Here is a 19636-nt window from a genome sequence, read left to right as displayed (position 1 = left end):
TACCTTTGCAAGATGCTGGCACCACACTCTTGGATTTCTCAGCCAAATAAATATCTTTTCTCCATAAACCACCTGTTTCAGACGTTTTGTTACAACAATAGGAAACAGACTGAGACAAGAGCATACCCTCTGGAGTTGATGGTTCCTTTCTGCGGCTGGATGGTGGGGCAAGCAGGCTCATGGCACTGGGTTGGTGCTCAGGCGACCGCACAATGGCAGACATGGCAATCTGCTGCCTCGCAGTGGCTGGAGTAGACGGGTGTGGGTGGTCCGTGGCTTTGCGGTGGGCAGCTGCAGAGGTACCAGGACAAAGCCGGTCAGTTGACTCAGTCATTGATTGGACCAGACTAAGAAGGTTGCCTGTGGCTGCCTTTCAAGGACCAGAGACCAAAAGGTCAGGTGTTATGCTAACTCCGAGGCAGGAAAATGTTCAGACTCCAGACATGTCTGGAGTGAGAACACACGGGCCACAGAGATGCTGAAACTAGTCTCAGCCAGTCTCATGGGGAATGGCCTGTAGTTTTGAAGGCTTTCTAAGGGCTCCTACCTTCCTCCCGAGCAGACCGCAGTTCGATGCGGGTCTTCTGAAGGGCTTCCTCTAGCTCTGCACAGCGCGCTTTCTCCTTCTCCAGGGCCAGCTTCAGTTCATTGTACTGTAGAGGAACCTGTGTGGGCAAAGCAGGGTCCTCTTTCCGTCGACTAAATAAACCCTAGCAATGGAAACAGAGATATCTCCTAACTCCTAGAGACTGGCACTGGACCCAAGCTAAAGGAGAGCTGACTTCAGGCCAGGCACATACTCACTGTAAGTGTGTTTGGGGGAAAATGGCATGTGAAGGGGGGAAGGGGAGGCTGAGCCTCAGCCCATCCCGGTCTGCTGAAAAAAAAAGTGAGGTGCAGAAGTTTTCACCGAGAGGGTTAAAGATGCTTCAACTGCCACCACCTCTTCCTTTAGCATTCCCAAGACAGGACAGCCACTTCCCGAGAGTCTTTTCCCCTCAAAAAATGCAATCGGGTTGGATGGAAGATGGAGCTGAGTGAGATGGCTACGGTTCAGAGATCGCTCTTGCCTTTGACCTTGTCTCATGGTGCTTGGTGACAAGACATGGGGAAGGGGTGGGGAGTTTGTTTTTTGGGGTTTTTTTGTTTTGTTTTTTTAAAAAAGAAAGCAAAATTTGAAAATGAATGCCAAAATGATATTAAAACAAGGGGCTTACTAAAAAAAGAAAAGAATACCAACAGAAATACTGTACACAAAAGGGAAAAAAAATGGAATCACGCATCTGACAAAAAAAATTAACTGAGAGAAAACCAAATACAAACACCGAAAACCAAATGCAAACACCCTAACTACATCAATGACACAACCAGACAACAGTCCGCTGCTAAAATTAAAAAAAAAAAAAAAAGATTAAATATCATGAGCATAGCAAATATGGTACCATGGTATGCAAGAAAACCCTCCCATGGCCAGCACTTAGCAAGAGGCAACCTTGGAATGCTTGCCGCTCACCCCTTGTAGTGAAGGTGACACAGGGAACACCAAGGCCAGTCAATGGTTTTGGTCCTCCATTACCTTCTTCTGGCTATTCCAAGTCATTAGGCTCTTCCCTTTCAAGCTGCTGCCATGGCCACTACAGTGTGCCAGGACCCTTGGGAAGAAACTGCCGAGCCCCTTAGAGACCTTTCTGGAACTCAGAACATTTGGCCAACCCTGGATGAGCACTTTAGCCACTGGGGAAGGCATGGACTGGGCTTATTTATGAAAAGCAATCTCCACCCAGCAATCTTCACATGCACTGGCCTTAGCTGACTGCCCCCAGCACCCTAGACTGGGGCGGAAGCTAGGGCATCATATGTCACAGCTGGCCTCTCATTCAGTTTTTCATTTCTTTGTTACAATTTAAAGCAGAGCACCCAGTGCCAGTGAAGGCAACAGCTGTCAAGTTTTAACCAGGTTCCTTTCAACTTCCTGTATCCAACTTAGTCACTTAACAGCACTGCAGTAGGCAGGTGTGGGAGGGCACACCTGAAATCCCAGCACTCAGAAGGCAAAAAAACAATGGTGAGTTGACGTCCAGCCTGAGCAAAATTCCGTCTTGTAAAAGGTCAAAGTATAAAACTAGGTAAAAGCACTGGACTAGGTCACCCTGGAGACACCTGTAGGTGACATGAAATCTGCTAAACTTTCAGAAGCCACTTCCAGATGACCTGACCCACATTAGAGTCCTAGACACAGAACTTCAAGCCTAATATTCAATGTACACAGATGGCCCACTCCATCCTAGCTTCTCTGCAGGATTGAAAGATCCACTCCAGCTATATTCAGATCCCATTCTCGACCCAGAATAAACAAAAATGTATGCTTTTTTCCTGTCTGTATGATTACTTATCACAACGGTACCCACAGAGTCATGGGTGATGGAGCAAGACTGGCTGCTCCTACTGTCAAGCACTCTCACTTACCTTTTTCTTTTTAGCCGGTTGGTCCATTTTGGCTTGCAAAAAATCAATGAGTTTGGTTTGTTGAGAAATAGTGCCTTCCATTTTCACCTTCTCATGAGAATAGAGAACCTACGATTCATGGAAACAAAGATGGCCTCAGAGCTGGGTGGAAGTGTACCTTGAACTTGGTACTTCAAGAATATGATAACATAAAAAACACTGCTGGGTAATCCAATTTAACAGTGAGAAAAAAAAAAAAACAACAACAACAAAAACCCATGGGGCCAGCAAGATGGCTCAGAGGGTAAAGATGCCCTGCCACCAAACCCATTGTCTGAGTTGTATCCTAGGATCATCACGGAAGGAGAGAATTGACTTCCACAGGTTGTTCTCTGACCTCATACACACCCCATGGCATACCTCCCAAATAAATAAACGACCAATAAGTATATCAAGAGTAAAAATACAAATGGCTAATTATGGTATTCAGACTGAAGATACTGTGAGCTTTCAACTTCTAAGAATGTTTGAAAATATTCATAATTAAATGTTGGAGAAACACATGCAGCATACAAACAGACACTAACAACCACAAAGGAGAGAGAGGAGAATGGAAGAGGGAGGGTGGAGGGGGGAGAGAGGGTAAGGAAGAAAGAGGAAAGGAGGGAAGGAAAGGGAGGAAAGGGAGGAAGGTGGAGGAGGCAGCTGCCGCCCACAGTGCCCTTTTGGCCCTCACCTGAATGTTTTCCAGCTGATATTCCAGGTCACTCCTTTCTGTCTTCAACAGATCTGCCCGGTCCAGCGCCTCCTGCAGCCCTTGCGTCAGGCGGAAGATGTGGTTCTTCTGCAGGTCCATCTGCTGCTGCAGCTTTGCTTGCTGATGGGGCGGAGGGGATGGCAAGAGGCTTGACACTGTACAGAGCTCCACCTCCTTCCCACCGTGGTTCCCAGTCCCCAACTAACTTCTGGTGTGACACCGGAAGTTCCCTTGTCACAGCACCTCCTTCCAGAATTAATGGTGGTTTTCTCTTCCCAGTCAGAAGGCCATCACTAAAAAAGAAGTTTCCAGGACTTCCTGAAGGCCACATGCCTGCAATCTCACACAGCAAGGTAACAGGAAGTCCTGGCCTGCCCACTCTGTGCTACTAAGGAAGCCATTTTAGTACCGTCTGTCCCACTTGGGGGTGCCTAGGATCTCCACGTGTCACCAGAAAAGCTACTATACAGGCTGTGTGGTGTGTACAGAGAGACAAGTCATGTCAGTTCTAGCAGCAGGATTGCCCTCAAGTACATAAATAGTCATAATTAGAGGACACGTTTCTGCCGTGGAGGGACCAAGAAGAGCATAGCTACGCAATAGGAGTTGGTAAAAACCCTAGGAAATAAATGTGGTTCATACACTAGAAATAGCTTGTGTTGAAAAAAATATCTCTCCGGTCTTTACAGTTTAAGTCAGCTGGCCCCTTCCTAAAATGTGCTCCATTTGGGGAGATGATGCTTGATCTCGTCTAACCTCCGGTTGTCATACAACCGCAGTCAAGGTGGCCCACAGAACCTCTTCCTGACGGTCTAGAATCTGCAGACTAAGGGAACTCAAGCTAAGATAGCAAAGTGAAGATCATCCTGGGAGCTTTCAAACAGTCCCAGGCAGACAGACACCCCAGTCCCCAACCCCAGCAGAATGGGAGCCACAATGGCTTCAGACTGGCTGGTCCTTGTCCTCTTATTTTTGTTGCTGTCTGCCTGTATTTTACTTCTCATATGCATGGCAATTACTACCAGAGGAATGGCATCATCTTATGGAAAATCGAATCTGGACCCTGCAACTATCTAGATCCTGGCTTCAATCCTGCTCAGATCGCCCTGCCCAGCCTTTGCTCCCTGAGCAGGTGTAAAAACCCCGCCTCCCTGGGTGACAAACTCAACACAGTGCCCATCACACAGTAAGTGTTTGGTGTTGGTAGCCTCTACCTGCATGTCCTTCTTTCTTCTCTCCTTTCAAATCAGTTCTCTTCACACATTCCCACCTGTCTTATCTACCAACCCAGCCACATTTAGTATGTGAGATGGCAAAACTTAACGGTCAACTTGATGGAGAGGAGATTAATGAAGCATGTCTGAGTGTTTCTGATGAATTCCCGGGGCGATTAGCTCTTAGGGCTGTGGCCTAATGAGCCAGTGGTACTACTGGGAGAGGCTGAATGATAGGAGGTGTGGCCTACTTGGAAGAAGTATATCTTTGGGGACTACAGCTTGCCCTGAACTCTCCTCTTTCTCCTGGTCTACATTTCCTGGCTGCCATTGTGGGTAACAGCTTCACTCCTCCAAAACCTCCCCCTGATAAAGACGGATGGTTCTTCTGAAGCTGTGAGCTAAAATAAATACTTTCTTCAAGTTGCTTATGTCATGTATTTTGCCACAACAAAGAGAAAAGTGACTACTACAGTGCATATCTCGGAATTTCTAAAATAAACCAGAGGTAAAAAAAAACAATAACACAACAACAAAAAACAACACAAAGAAGAAAGCAATTAAGATGCTGTTTGAAGGGCACCTTTGGTCCCTGAAAGTCCAAGTGATTTCCTTTCTTAGTTCCTTCCACTATTTTAGGACAATATTAATTAGCAAGCAGGAAACAGGGAAACATGTCATGGGCACAATGGTCTATTTATTGACAGCTGAGCCAAAAATATTTCTCTAGACTAAACACATCAATTATCCACTGGCTCCCAAGAAATAGGCTGTCTGTTTACTGTAATAAAATCAACGAAAGTGATATGTGTATGCTATTAAACTTTATTCCAGCCATCTGTCTGCTGCCCAGAAAGAAGCAAAGGGAGGTGTGTTTGTGGGCCAGAGCTCCCCTGGGAGATGGAGTTGGTGAAGTGCTTAGACCTGTCCAACAATTTTATGAGAGTGACAAGAGACCGAGAAAGGTGACGTAAGGAACTAATGACAGAACGGGAACATGAGCAATTGTGGTGAACAGGAAGGATGGGTCAAAACTAATAAGAAAAGGTTGGGTAGGATGAATAGATATGGGGCATATAGATGCTTAAGAACACACTTTGTGGACAAACAGGAGTAATTTCACGGTTAATGAGTGGCAAAGGCAATGATTAGTCAAAGAGCCAAGTAACCTTCAGGGTTTACTGAACCCAAGGAAGAGATGAAAATAACCCCCCCACACACACACACATACAAACAACACATGAACCACACAGGCACCTAGGGAGAGCAGGTGCCCTGTAGGCTTCCTGCAAGGACAGTACAAACGAGTTCATGCACAGTACTGAGTGAGACACCTGGCACCGAATAACTGTGTCAGTGATGGACTTTAATGGTGAGTCTGTGTGTATGTTTTGGTTTTGACTTGTTCTTGTTTTGTGTGTGCTGGGCTCTTATTTTTTTCTTTTATACTGCTGCGGACTGAACCCAGGCTCTTGCCTACAATAGGCAATCAATCACTCCATCAGTAAAGCTACATCCTCCAGCCCCTAGTTACTTTATTAATCAAATAATTTGGGGCTGGAAAGATAGCTCAGTGACTAAGAGTTCTTGCTGCTCTTCTGGGCACACCAGTTCTGTCCCGAGCACCCATGTCAGGCAAATCTTATCACTACCTGTAACTTCAGTTTCAGGGGATCCGGTGCCCTCTCTGGCTCCCACAGATACCCACACACGTGGACACACACATACACATAAAAAAATAAATGAAAGCAAATTTGACTATTAATATTAATCCTGATTCCCCACTAGCTTCAAAGTACTTGGCAGTTATAGGCTTAAAAAATAAGGAAGGAGTTTCTAAGAATTAGAGTTGTTAGAAATAGGACATGATGTCCACATTCAGGGCAACTCTCCTAGAAGAGGGTCCACAAGGCCTTCCCATGAGAAAGAAGGTGCTAGGGAAGGTACCTTCCACCCTGTGTAGGTCATGAACCATAACCAATGAGTGAATGGACATCCATCTGAGGCATGACTCCCAAAAAAGGTCAAGTGGAAGGAAAAGTCACTGTAAAATCTGTCAGGGGAAGTTAGTCCTGGGTGGAATTTGGGCTGGATGACATTAAAAATTCCTCAATCTGGGGGCTGGAGAGACGGCTCAGAGGTTAAGAGCACCAACTGCTCTTCCAGAGGTCCTGAGTTCAAATCCCAGCAACAACATGGTGGCTCACAACCACCTGTAATGAGATCTGGTGCCCTCTTCTGGTGTGCAGATATACATGGAAGCAGAATGTTGTATACATAATAAATAAAATCTAAAAAAAAAAAAAAAAAAAACTCAATCTGAGATGAGCCTGTCTCTTCAAAGCCTCTGTCCCTATGGAGACAACCCTTTGGTGGGGGCCAAACTTACGAAGCATGTGGCACACCCCCAGATCCCAATCATGTTTTGTGCAGTAACAATGATACTTTTTGGTCTTATGTGTGAGTTCCAACTCACATCAATGCTGGCCAGATGTCTATTCATCATCTATGCATGAGGGGCAGACTGGGAAACTGGAGATGTTCTCCTAAGTCAGACGGGAGAAGGTGGGGCTGAGTCAGGCTGCCAGCATGCTATTCCTGGCTTTGCCACTGACTCACCATGTAACCCTGGACCAAGCACGGAGCTGTCAAGGCCAGCTTGCCCTTCACAGATGGAAAATAGGACACTTGGGAGCCTCAATTATTTCTGTCCTGTTTCTGTTTCCAGCATGTGCCTGAATGTAGGAACATTGCCTATTCATTCCAGAGAAAAGACCACCTGGTAGATTGATGGGTTCTATTACAGGTCAGGCATTCCCAACATCAAAACCCCGGACTGGAAATGCTCCAAGACCCAAAACTTCTTGATTGGTAAATGCCAACTGAACTCATGTGATGGACCACAGTCAAATATGTGGGTATGTTAAAAATGCTGGACAAAGACGTCATATAGAGCTCAGAATTGTGGTGCTTACCCAGCATGCATCGGGCCCCAGATTCAAGCCCCATTACCACACACACAGACAGTCTAACGTTACTGCCAGTCTATGCGTACACAGTGTATATGATGTGAGGGAATCTCATGTTTATATTTAAGTCCTATCCCCAAGAGGTTTCATTATTTATACATGCCAATATCTCGAAGATCCAAAATCCACCAACCTGTGGCTCGGTGGCATTAAGGACATTCTCTCTGTTGTGCAACCGGGGCCACCATCTACCTCCAGAACTTTGCCAGACGGCCAGCTGTGAGTTTATTCCACAATTCCCTATAAGCAGTCCTAAGACCTGCAATGTTTTCTCTACTCCCCTCAAACAGAACAGCACAGCCACGGCAGGAGCTGTGACCATGTGATTATCGTGGGATTTCGGCTAACCAAGCTGCCGTGCTCACTAGGATTTAGATAGTGCCCTTTTCCAGCTTCTCACCAGCTAGCAACAGGAAGTACATCTGTCCTTATAGGTCAAGTCAAGTGAGGGTAAAGCCATGTATGAGACTTTGGTTGGGGGTGGGAAGTCATCACTGATTTAAATAGCAATTTTCAGAGCTCCGAGGAGAAAAGACATGAAGTCACAGAAGGGATGCATTTAGGAGATCAAGCTGGAGCTTGACATTCTGCATGTTGGAAGCAGAAGAATTCATTTTTAATTGAATTAAGTGCATGTTCAAAGGCCCTTGTGAAATTTGGTACTCAAAGTCTGATCACATCCTTGCCCTGTGTAGGAAGCTAATTTGCATTGGTGTTCTGTCAACATGAAACTTAATATGCTTCAACTATCAACTCTTAAAGACAATCTAACTCAACCCTCACTCAGCCATGTGCTCACTAAGCGTCTATTGGGCATATACTAACTCAGATGAACACCGCCTCCATTGAGAGCCATATGCCAAGACACAAATACAGATGCTCTGGACTTCAGGACAAACTCTTTTACTGTGTTAAGCAATAGGAAGTATTATGTGGTTCCCTTAGGACTCTACCTCAAAAATTCTAGTTTCAAAATCTGAATGTCTAATTTGGATCCAGTCACCCAAACATAATGACTTTCCTCTTTCAGAATTGTACCTGGGGGCTCAGGAGATGGCTCAGTGGGTAAAAACACTTCCTATGTGAGAATGAGGACATGAGTTGGAACTCCCACCATCCACCTAAAGAGCTGGGCATGGCTATGGATGCCTATAACCCTGTGGTCGGGACAGAGACAGCAGGATCTCTTGAGCTCACTGGTCTGGTCAAAATGTGAAGCTTCCATTGCAGTGAGAGGTCCTGCCTCAATGGAAATGAAGTGGACAGAAATAGACCAACATGCTCCTCTGGCCTCTGCATGTGAAGCACACAGGCATACAACCCCACATATACACATGCATGCAACACTCACACAAACTCCAACACAGAGATACATGTGCATACACACTCACAATCCACACTGGCTTTACCTTCCTGGTGGCTCACACTCACCTCTTCCAGAAGCCTCTGTTTGAGTTCCCGTTCAGTCTCCAGTTTCTGCTGTAAGCTCCGGGCATTCATCTCAAGCATGGTGTGCTTCTTCTCCAGGTCATTGAGCTGGGCATTTGGAAAAATTGGCCATGATGCCACATTTAGGAATGTTAAAGGATTAAAGACTTTTTGAGATGTCCCCAGACCTTCGCAAGTAAAGGATAACCAAGGTCTAAAAGTCACAAGTTTTCATTTGAAAAAAAGAAAAAATGACAAACGTGAGGACAAGAATCCCCTCTGAGGGTCATCTGTATCATTGTACCAAGTTTCAAGAGCGTGGCTGCTCAGTTCGACTGTCATGCCTTGCCCAAATTCAATTAAATGATCATATTCTGAGGGCTTAAAAATGTATTGTAGCTGCTGGGATGAAAAGATGGCTAAGCATTCCCAAGTGCCCTTCATTGGGGCCAGAAAAGCAGAGAGGGTGGTTATCACGAGGCGCATTAGCTACCTCGAGGCACATCTGCGAAGGAAAACGGCCTTGTTAGGGAAAAGGCTGATGAGAGAGAAAGGTGCCTCAAAAACAGGTAAGATAAAATGGTATTGGGGTATCTAGAAACACAGAAATTTACTACTAAATACCACAAAAATAGCCAACTAGAATAGAAAGCAGCATTCATGCCAAACCCAGAAAGGTTCATTTCTCTCCAGACAGTAAATGTACTGTCCTCAACTTTAACAATGTTGACCAGCTAGCCTCCGAGTCAGAGCTGTCCTTGGGTGTCGAGTTATAACCTTGAAACCAATGGTTCTGTTTCTATGGATTTCCGGTAAGAAAATAATCACAGATGTCCATAGAGATGTATGTTCATCACAGTGTTATTCATAGGGAAAAAAACTGGAAGAAGTTCAAATTTCCTGTACAAAGGCAATGCTCAAATTAGATGCCCGTGTGCAATCTTTTCAGAATTACATTTATAAAAAAAATAATAAGTCAGGAAAAAACCTCCAGTTACATGATTTTTTTTTAAAAAAAAAAGATGTAAAAGTATATAAATAGTAAGAGCCTAGAGTTATAAAAAAAAGTGTGTGTGTACATGTCTGCATGCATAAGAATAAGCAAACACAAAGCTGCAGATAATCCCATCACTATAACAAGGTAATTGTTACCAGTTTTTCTTTTCCCTTCTCTGTAGTTTTGTTCTTTTCCACAATAGCCCCAAGTAATGACTTTTACATGAAATGATAGTGTTATTTAAAATACAGAATCCTGATCACCATTTTATATGTCCATATGCAAAGAAGAAACAAAGTTTCTCTGATATCTCCTTTTGCTATCAAGTGTCTAATCTACATTTCTTCAATCTATTAGACAAAACACCAAACACTGTCCAGTCCTTGCAGATGCATTGCAGACCATGGGCGTGGATGGAACGTGAGCACTCCTAACTGACTCTCTGAGGACTTGTGTGCATTACATCCTATTGTGTTCAGAATGGCCCCAGAGTTCCTGTATTAAAGACTTAAATCTAACTCACACGCAGATGATACTAGGAATCGGGGCCTGTGGGAGATATTAGTATTACATGAGGCTGTAAGGGAGAGGCCCCATGGAGGCAATAGTGGCTTCCTACATAGATGACAGAGCTGGCATGAAGGGTTCTGCCTCATCATGCAGCATCCTCCATCAATATGACACAGCAAGAGGGACCTCAACAGATGCAAGCACCACCATCTTGGACTTTCCAGCCTCTAGAACTATCAGCCCAATACATTCTTTATAGATTACCTGGTCCCAAGTACTTGGGTATAGCAGCAGAAAACGGACTACAATCGGCTCGCTGTGAACATGGCATATGGAAAACATGAGCTGCCTACGATCATACTGAAAGAACGAGTCACTGTCACCATGCTCTTCTGAAGGGTGAACAACACACGAGGCCATTTAGGAATCAAATGGTGCTATGTCCCCAGTGCTGGACTTTTGGAGCCCAGACGGCAAGATGTTAAAAAAAAAAAGTCACCACCCAATCAGGATAACCTGTACCCACCACACCTAGCTATGCCATCACCAATCAAGAATGCCCCGTGGTGAATCATAGCTGACATTTTGGAGTGAGCAAAGGAATGCTTATGAAATGTGTTTACCGAAGGCTGACCTCGGGCTGTGTCTGAATTTGTGTTAATCCTGCCTTTAAAGGGAGAAATGGAGACGTTTTTCTGCAAGGCGGAAAGGGTGGGTGCTGACCTTGTCGGACAGGCTCTCAGCCTTCAGCTTCTGTTCTTTGAGAGCCTGCTGCAGGGCAAGAATCTCGGCCTTGTGTTCCTTCACTGCCAGCTCCACCACCTGGCGAGACTCGGTGATCCGCTGGTCAGCTCTCGCCCTGCCAGAGAAGCACAGGCCCACTTTCAGGAGACCCACACCACAGACCTGGAGAGAGAAGGCTGGTCCATTTCTAAACAGGCTGCAGGCTGGACAGCCCAACCATGGACTCTACCTTTAAATGTTGTCTTCCTTCCTGACAGCTTACAGAGCAAAAATCTGACCCATTTCTGACTTGGGTTAAAATTGCCCTGAAGCAGTAAAGTTCCTATGGGGACTGACTGTGGAGAGACTCGGGCTGAGGAGGGAAAAGCCATTCTGAAATGAAAACTGGACTGAACGTGAATGTGTCCAGCCCTACTTCTTAAGTCATGCTTCTTTGTTCCCCACCCTAAGCACAAATCCACTGCTCTCCAAGCAGGCAGCATCTCTACCCTAGGTGACAGACATCAAAACACACAGGAAGGTGACTCTTGGCTTCTTGAGGACAAGGACAAAGATTAAAAAGGATATTGTGTTCGGCTATCTAATACCAAACAAGAATAGAAAAGCAAGCCAGGAAGGACCTTTCATGATGGCACTGGAAGTAGACATGGAATGAAGTGGTCCACACATTTTCCGGGTGTGGCTGTGAATCTCTCCATTCCAAAGCCAGATCCACCATGCCCCCCAGCCCTGACTTATCCCTGAAGGACTGAAGGAACAGCTCACAAAGAAGCTGGGCTTGAGTGTGGGCCAGAAGGCACTTCCAGGGGAGCCTCATCCCTGGGAAGCAGAAGGAAGGGAAGGGACAGGCTTTAAAAACAGCAGTCCTTGACATCAAATATGTCACAAGGCAATTATTGCTCCCAGTTTTTCTTGCAATTTCGGAGCTCTCATCTTTTGCCTCCCATCTTTTCTATTTCAACTCAATCAGATCATTCAGCCAGCATATTTTATTATATGTGCTATGGTCACCACGTAATCATGGGGGAGGGGTTACAAAAATGACTGACAGTCTGATTAGGTTGCCTTGCTTATGGGACAGAGACCCACAGATGATGACACCAGCAGGGTCTTGAAGGATAGATACCATGTAGGAAGAGATATGAAGTCTCCAGCTAATGCCAAACCATATGAAAGAGAGAAACAGGGCCCTTGGATTTCAAAGGAATGTCTGGCCATCTTTATGCAACATGGCTAGAATATAAAACAGTGCACTGCCATGGGTTACAAACTGAGCATCAAAGCTCTTCAGGTGGGTGGCACATTCAATGAGAATGGGACGCCCTAAACTGTGATGGGTTCAGCAGGGAATAAACTACCATTTAAAAGAAAAAGATAGGGGATGAGAGAAGAGAGAGGAGAAGGGAATGGGTGCCAGTCCATGCTTACCCCAAGGAGCACTGGGTGACCTCTGGGATTGTTTTTAGCTGTCACAGCTTGAGAAGTAAGTTGTAGCTGGCATCTAGTTAAAAGAAACCATGTGCCCTGTCCTATAATACATATCTCCCTGCACATGGGTAACAAGGGATGCTCAGGCAATTCATGGTATCAGGGCTCTAGAACAGAGGGAAAATGAGAGTCTCCCTCATTACCAGGATTCAAACGGTGGGGACCTCATTAACTACTTGGTGACATTATTGGGATAAGAATGTTGGTAAGGCTGTATCTACAGAAAAGCACTGATATTTTATGCCTTGGTTTCTGGGCCTCTGCAAAGGACAAAAGCACACCAGCCACTACCACAGGATCCAGGTGACATTTGCCAGTTGTACAGCCAGGATGTCCATTCCTCCCTGGCTCTGCTGGTTATTGCTCCTGAGATAGCTCAGTCTCAGGACACTGGGATGGGGATTGAGGGGTGATGACCTGGTGCTGTCTTTACACAAAAGGGGAAGTCCCACCTGCTTTGCTTCTCAGTGTCCAACATCCTCTGTAACTCTCGAACACGACACTCAAACTGGGACTTCTCGTCCCCGAGGACGCTCCTCCAGGCCTCCCACTGCCGCTCTTTTTCCAGAAGCTCATCATTTAGGGCCTCCAAGTCCATGACCTGTTCCTCCAGCATGGTGCATGTGGTCTTCAGAGCCTCCATCGTCTGCAAGTCAGTAGCACTGAGTTGTGCCTTGTGTCAGATGGGGATTCCCAGAGATGACTTTGGTCAAATGGCTTGAGAAAAGCAGACATTCCTAACCACAGACTCAATCAGGTTGTTTTTCTATCCCACAGCCCAAGGAGACTGATGACAATGAACCGAAGGCCATCTATCTGTACTAGCATCTGAAAAGTACAACCCAAAGCCAGCCACGGGGTGGGGAGTGGGGGGACACACACACCTATAATCCCAGCACTCAGGAAAAGGTCAAGAGGTCACTGTCAGCCTAGACTGTGCTAGTAAGTTCTGGCTAGATAGAGTTATACAGTGAGACTGTCTATAAAAAAAATCAATCGTATCCACTTTTAAAGATTTCTTATTGTTATTTGTGTGTGTGTGTGTGTGTGTGTGTGTGTGTGTGTGTGTGTGTGTGTGTGTGTGATGTATGCAGGTCCTTAGGAGGTCAGAAGATGGTATTGGATCCCTTGGAACTGGAGGCTACAGGCTGTTGTAACCCACCATGTGGATACTGGGAACTGACTGAACTCACATCCTCCGGAAAAGCAGTAAGCGCTCTCTACTTCGGAGTCACCTCTGGCCCCAGTACCCACTTTTAAAATCCATTTTAAGAACCACATCCTTGGCTATCAACCAGGATTGACAGGAGCCTGTTTGAAGGAGCCAGCTTGGTCTTGAAACCCCCCCAGAGAGAACACACCAGACCCTTCTAAATCCTTCTAAGGGTCCTCCAGGGACCCTTAGGGCCAGCCTCTCCTCTTACTTGCTTCTGGCTGGTGAGCTGCATCTCCCTCTCGGTGATCTCACGGCGGAGATGGTCCACCTCGCTTCGCAGCTGCACGATCTCATCATTGGCACCGGTAGCCTCGTCAAGTTGTTTGGACAAATAGAAGTTTTGGTTGTTGAGTTCAGCATTGTCCTCAGTCAGCTGGTTCAGCTGCTCCTCCAGGTCGGTGATGACCTATGGGGTGGGTGTGGGAGGGGAGTTATATATCAAAAAAGGGTCACTGTCACTAAGGAAATGCTTCTAGAACCAGTGGCTCTGAAAGCTGCAGTGGGACAGCGTCACATGGCATGACAATGGGAACCAGCGTGCAGCTATTTGACTTGATGCTCAGCCCGAGCTCCCTCACCAGCTCACTGGTTACAGCATGTACACTGGGGGGAGGTACCTCCTCCCTCTCTAACTTGTGGTACATCTGGAAAACACAGCAAGAGTCAGTCAACCAAGTGCTAAATGGATGGGGCAAGCTCAAATGAGATCCAGTTAGTAGCAGGAAGAATTATGCAAGGAGGGGAACACAGGTCAAGGAGATAGGACTGTCTCTGGGATTGCAATCATCTAATTAAACTGAAATCGACCTTGACACCGCCTACAGGACACCGCCACTGCAGACAGCCTTGGTCTTAGAAAGCCAAATAAAGTTTTATCAGGGAAAAATCACAATGAAAGACACTAAGGGTTATTTGAATAAAATCACAGGCAGTGAATTTAATTCTGTGTAACAAAGATGGGGAAGAAATCTTAAGGGAGGCTGGGATAATTCTGAGGATACAATAGCACATCACGATGAGGCTTTAATGGATTCTGCTACACAGTGAGCTCTCCGAGTATATGAAATTGTCATTTTATTGAGAGAGATTTAATCTGGTTTTACTAAATTATTTCCCTGTTCAGTGGCAGAATGACTTCAATTTCAGTGTGTTTAGCTTGTCTGTTCTCTTAGCTGAGGCTTAGTATCGGTGCTTGTAGAGGACATTTATATAAAATACTTTAGAAGTTTTAGGGTAATTTCTCATAATAGTTAGAATACGGCACATGGGCCATAAATTAAAATTTATATAACAAAAAGAAGGAAGTTAAAAGGAAATGTCTTTAAGCCTAGAATTATTAACTGTTTCAGGTTTTAACACCTACAACAGACATAGTTCATGATCTGTTAGCATTGCTATCATGCCTAATATTTTAACCCTCTTAATCAACTTAAAAATAAAAAGGTCTTCCTAGGCACATAGAATTAAAAGATATAAACTAAGGATATTTCTTTGACATACCTCAGAAAGTCCACTTTACTGAGCAACTAGCCTCTCAGGATAGAAGTAGCCTAGGAACCTGTTTGGAACATGCAAACCAATGTTGAACCCTGTGTGCCAGTAAGAGGTGCACTTCGAGCTAGGAGTAGTCAATGAAGATGCTATCAGTCTCTTGGACAAAACAGTTTCCTTAGAAACCTGGAAAAGGAACCTTACACTGTGCCACTGCCCTCAGACAGTTTACCTCAAATGGTCCTATGTCACCCTTCTGGTGCCAAGGGTAAGTTCAGACAGGCAACTCCATACATTCAACCTGTCTTCATGCTACACAAAGTAACTCTACCACTTGAGGTCCTTCCCCTAAACTCTAAATGTCCCATTAACCATTCGCCTCTTCTTTATTCTTTTTTCAATCCGAGACAGGGTTTCTCTGTGTAGCCCTGGCTGTTCTGGAACTCACTCTGTAGGACAGGCTGGCCTCAAAGCCTGCCTTTGCTTCCGGAGTGTGAGCCATCACGCCCTCCCACCCCCTTACCCTCCCACCCCCACTAACCATTTTGTTTCTTTCTGCCCCCTTCCCAGAGAAAATGAGCAGAATGGGACAAACAAGCGAGCCTGCAAGATTCTGGAATTCAAATGAGTTTGAACTTGGGTGGGTTTCTTCATCTGTGACAAGGAAATAAATACTATACTTACTCTTGATTTTTTATGTTTAAAATGTCTTGTATCTACATTCAAGTCCTGTGCCATGAGAGATATACAGGATATAAATTAATTACCAAAATGGTGTTTCATTCTGAAAGTCTCTTAGGGAACAGACCAACTGCAGAAAATCTATTCACAGAGAATATATAATTTCCTTGCCATTCAAGGTTATATTTAAGCTTTTGGGTACCTACTTCCTTTCTTTGATTCACAAGGGAAAAAAAAATACAGTTTATTATGAATCCATTTCTGTCATCTCTTCTCTTTTGCCCAAATTAAGATTATAAAGGGCTAAAGAAGAAACCGGTGAAAAACTAATGAGATGGCAAAATCCGGGCTCCTTCCCCTCTTGAGGTAGGTCTAATAAGGAAGGAAGGGTCCCTCCATTCCTGGTGTCATTGGGTCTTTGTAGGACCTGTCTCTGGTGTCTATTCCCAGCATCTGATTGTTGGCTCTGTATTGGTCATTGTCTCCATTTTCCTCCTTTGACCAGATGAGTGTAACATGCGTGTATCCATGCATGCATGCATTCATGCACACAGGGCTTTAAACCGTTTCCACTCTTTGGACTGTCCCACCTAAGTCAGAACACCCTGGGTTCCGCCCTTTTCAAGGGGCTGAGATGAAGCGTGAGACACACCTCTGCCGGCTTTATTGAGGTTATAGGTACTGAGCTGACATGAGATACTGCCACCCGAGTGAAGTATAATGAACAATCCCTTCAACTGTTTTTGGAAATGTTATTTTGGTTCCATTTTATAGATGGGTAAGTTAGGGCAACCAGGAGGCTAAGTGACTTCGCCAAGGACACACAGCCAGTAGATAAGGAGGTCAAACCTTGAACACAGCCCTGAAACTCAAGACTCTTCTCTTACCCTCCATGATGCTGCCCTCAGAAATAGATGACAGGGATATACTGACTACTGAGGCCTTCTCTTGCTTTCTCTTGTTTCTCTGAGACATATATAGCCTCCATTGGCCTCAAACTCACCATCCTCCTGCTTCAGACTCCCCAGTGCTGGGACTATGGGTGTCTGCCAATATGCTTGGTGCTCTTCTTGCTTTTGAACCAGGTAATGTGAAAATATTCTTAGGCCATCTTTGTGACCATGAGTAAATTCTTTCCACATTGAGGGCAGATAGTCTGTTTATTGACAGACTCAGTTATGAGAGTCCATTAACTTTTAAGCCCCAAGAACAGAGAGTTAAAAAAAAAAAAAAAAGAAGAAGAAGAAGAAGAAGAAGAGCACTTTGGAGGCAGAGGCAGCAGGATCTCTGTGAGTTCCAGGCCAGCCTGATATACAGAGCAAGTTCCGGGCCAGGCTCCAAAGCAATACAGAGAAACCCTATCTCAAAAAGCAAAAAAAGATAAATGGAAAGCCTAATTCTGTCTTCACAGAAAAAAAAAAAAAAAAAAGACAAGACAGAGGGCAGCTTCCCCACACAGGGGCCAGCCAGATTCTCTTGTAGGTTGTTTTGCAAACAACAGATCTTGGTGCAGTTCTGAACAAACAAGAATATAAAACTGTCTACTCCCAGTGTTGGGGGAAAAAAAACTATATATATCCCCAAGTTCTCTATCTGGAGTTATCTGTTGTTTCTCAAGTCTATCTTGTGACCCTCACCATCGTGGAGCTACACGTTGACCCCTCACATCTAACTGGGAGACAAGGATCAAGAAGCTGCCAAGGGGAAGGACCAATGGGCATCAGCTGGAGGCTCAGGACCCATCCTATTTTAATGCCTACTTTCCCGAAGGCAGCTATTTGCATATTATTTATTTTTAATCTTATAGCTGACAGATTGATTCATAATTAAAGCTGTGTCATATGCTTGCCCACCAACTCCCCTCTAAAACAGACTCGGGGAGGGGTTTAGGTGCCAGATTGAATCTCATCCTTTTTTTAAAATCCCTTCCAAACACAGAAATGGTCTGAGTCTGAAAGTCTCCTGCCCCCGAGGATTGTGAGATCGCTAACTGGGTGCTCCTCATGACTGAATTAGTGTGGAGCTCTTACCAGTGACAGAAGGGACACTTCCTAGCAGAGGCCATCTCGGATAGCACCCAAAAGAAAGGAACACCCAGGACAAACTCCTGCAGCATCTTTAAAGTAGCCTTGAACTTGACTGTGTCATTGAGACCCGCTACTGTGGCTAAATGCCTTAAAACATAGAAAGGCCTTTTAACATAGAAAGGTCATTTTTCCAAACCAAAGATTATGCTGGGAGCCCGAGGTAACTGGAGAAGCCAACATCACTTAGTCCTTTTCAAGGGCCAGGCCCATGCATGCCGGATGTGCACCTCATCTCATTAAGTACTGCATGAGTCCTTGGAGGTGGTGTCATCTCCAATGACCACGGGCCCTGTTGCTGGGGTCTTACTGGTTCTGAAACTCAAATACTTGTCATAACTGGATAGCTTCCCATCTTTCCTCCTCCAGCACCCAAGCCACAGTCACTAACTGGGAACTGGGAACATCAGTGTTGTGCTGGAAGTGAGGCTATGCAGGCCAGCCCCATTTACAACAAAGCAATGACTGCTTGGGAGGATGGTATCAGACAGGTTGCTAGAGGCCACTTTACAACATGAGCCCTGTCTGCCTGACTCCAGGGCCCCTGGCTTGGACCACTGTGTCTCCCAAGTGTTCTAGCTCACAAGTGTAGTGGTGGACACTCTGTTAGCTGCCTGCACCCCAATTCAGAAAGGGCCCCAGAGGCCTTGCCACCAAATACCAGTGGTAAAGGAAACAAATATGAGAAGTCACTGTCTCGAAGAAATCAAATTTAGTAAGTATAACATTACATAAGCCAGAAATCAAATTAATTCCACATACTGGTAGGTTCCCTTATGGCCAAACTTGGAATTTTAAAAATGGTGGCCGGGCTCCACAGAGTAACAGGTAAACCTTTAAGGGTGGTAGGTACATTTCTTATCCCCACCCTATTGGTCTCACATGCGTAAACATACTTTGGAACCCCTGAAGTCTATTTTATACTGCTCACATCCCAGTCATACACAAAAACGGCTTGTTTTTAGCAACTTGTGCTAGAAAACTAAAAGGAAGTAAAAAGAGGCCTTTAGGCAAATGGAACAGGTTAGCCAGTTGATACATTTTGAAGAATCATCCAAGTTTAAGGAAAAATTAGTCATATAAAGGACTTTTACTACTGATTAGGTAATTGATCATTATCAATTTGTAAAAACATATGGCCATTCTAGAAAGGAAAGGGGTATTTAGTGTGTCTTATAATTTATTTTTTTGATGGGAGATGTCCTTCTGTATGCTGTGAATATATGTTTCTCTTATTAGTTGATGAATAAATGCTGATTGGCCAGTAGCAAAGCAGTAAGTATCGGTGGGGCTACCAGACTAGGAGAATTCTGGGAAGAGGAAGGCAGAGTGAGTCGCCAGAGAGACGCCATGTAGTTGCTGAAGAAGCAAGAGACCTGGGCTTCACCAGTAAGCACGATCACGTGGAGATACACAGATTGATAGAAATGAGCTAATAATTAAGAGAGAGCTAGCCAATAAGAAGCCTGAGCCACAGGCCAAACCATTTATATACAATTAATGTAAGTCTCTGTGTGTTTACTTAGCACTAAATAGCTGTGGTACCAGGCAG

At 45.0% G+C, this 19636-nt stretch overlaps 1 protein-coding gene across 12 annotated transcripts in view; it reads right to left on the bottom strand.

Moving 5' to 3' along the window:
* The window catches only part of Cit (citron rho-interacting serine/threonine kinase), a 175323-nt gene that overhangs the window by 28791 nt on the left and 126896 nt on the right, over window positions 1-19636 (bottom strand). For 6 of the 12 annotated variants that reach the window (XM_027414197.2, XM_027414198.2, XM_035443253.1 and 3 more), the window contains exons 25-32: window positions 14037-14234; window positions 13065-13285; window positions 11104-11239; window positions 8877-8981; window positions 3182-3322; window positions 2467-2574; window positions 548-710; window positions 127-291 (exon numbers count right to left, since the gene is read on the bottom strand). In XM_027414197.2, coding sequence (XP_027269998.1) covers window positions 127-291; window positions 548-710; window positions 2467-2574; window positions 3182-3322; window positions 8877-8981; window positions 11104-11239; window positions 13065-13285; window positions 14037-14234 — 1237 coding nt within the window. The remainder of the gene's footprint in view (window positions 1-126; window positions 292-547; window positions 711-2466; window positions 2575-3181; window positions 3323-8876; window positions 8982-11103; window positions 11240-13064; window positions 13286-14036; window positions 14235-19636) is intronic. The other 6 variants (XM_035443254.1, XM_035443257.1, XM_035443260.1 and 3 more) reach the window with 3 other exon arrangements.

Source organism: Cricetulus griseus, chromosome 4, assembly GCF_003668045.3.
Source record: "Cricetulus griseus strain 17A/GY chromosome 4, alternate assembly CriGri-PICRH-1.0, whole genome shotgun sequence".
NCBI classification, from domain to species: domain Eukaryota; kingdom Metazoa; phylum Chordata; class Mammalia; order Rodentia; family Cricetidae; genus Cricetulus; species Cricetulus griseus.
The sequence above is the reverse complement of the archived record's forward strand: the minus strand, read 5'-3'. Positions and strand labels throughout refer to the sequence as shown.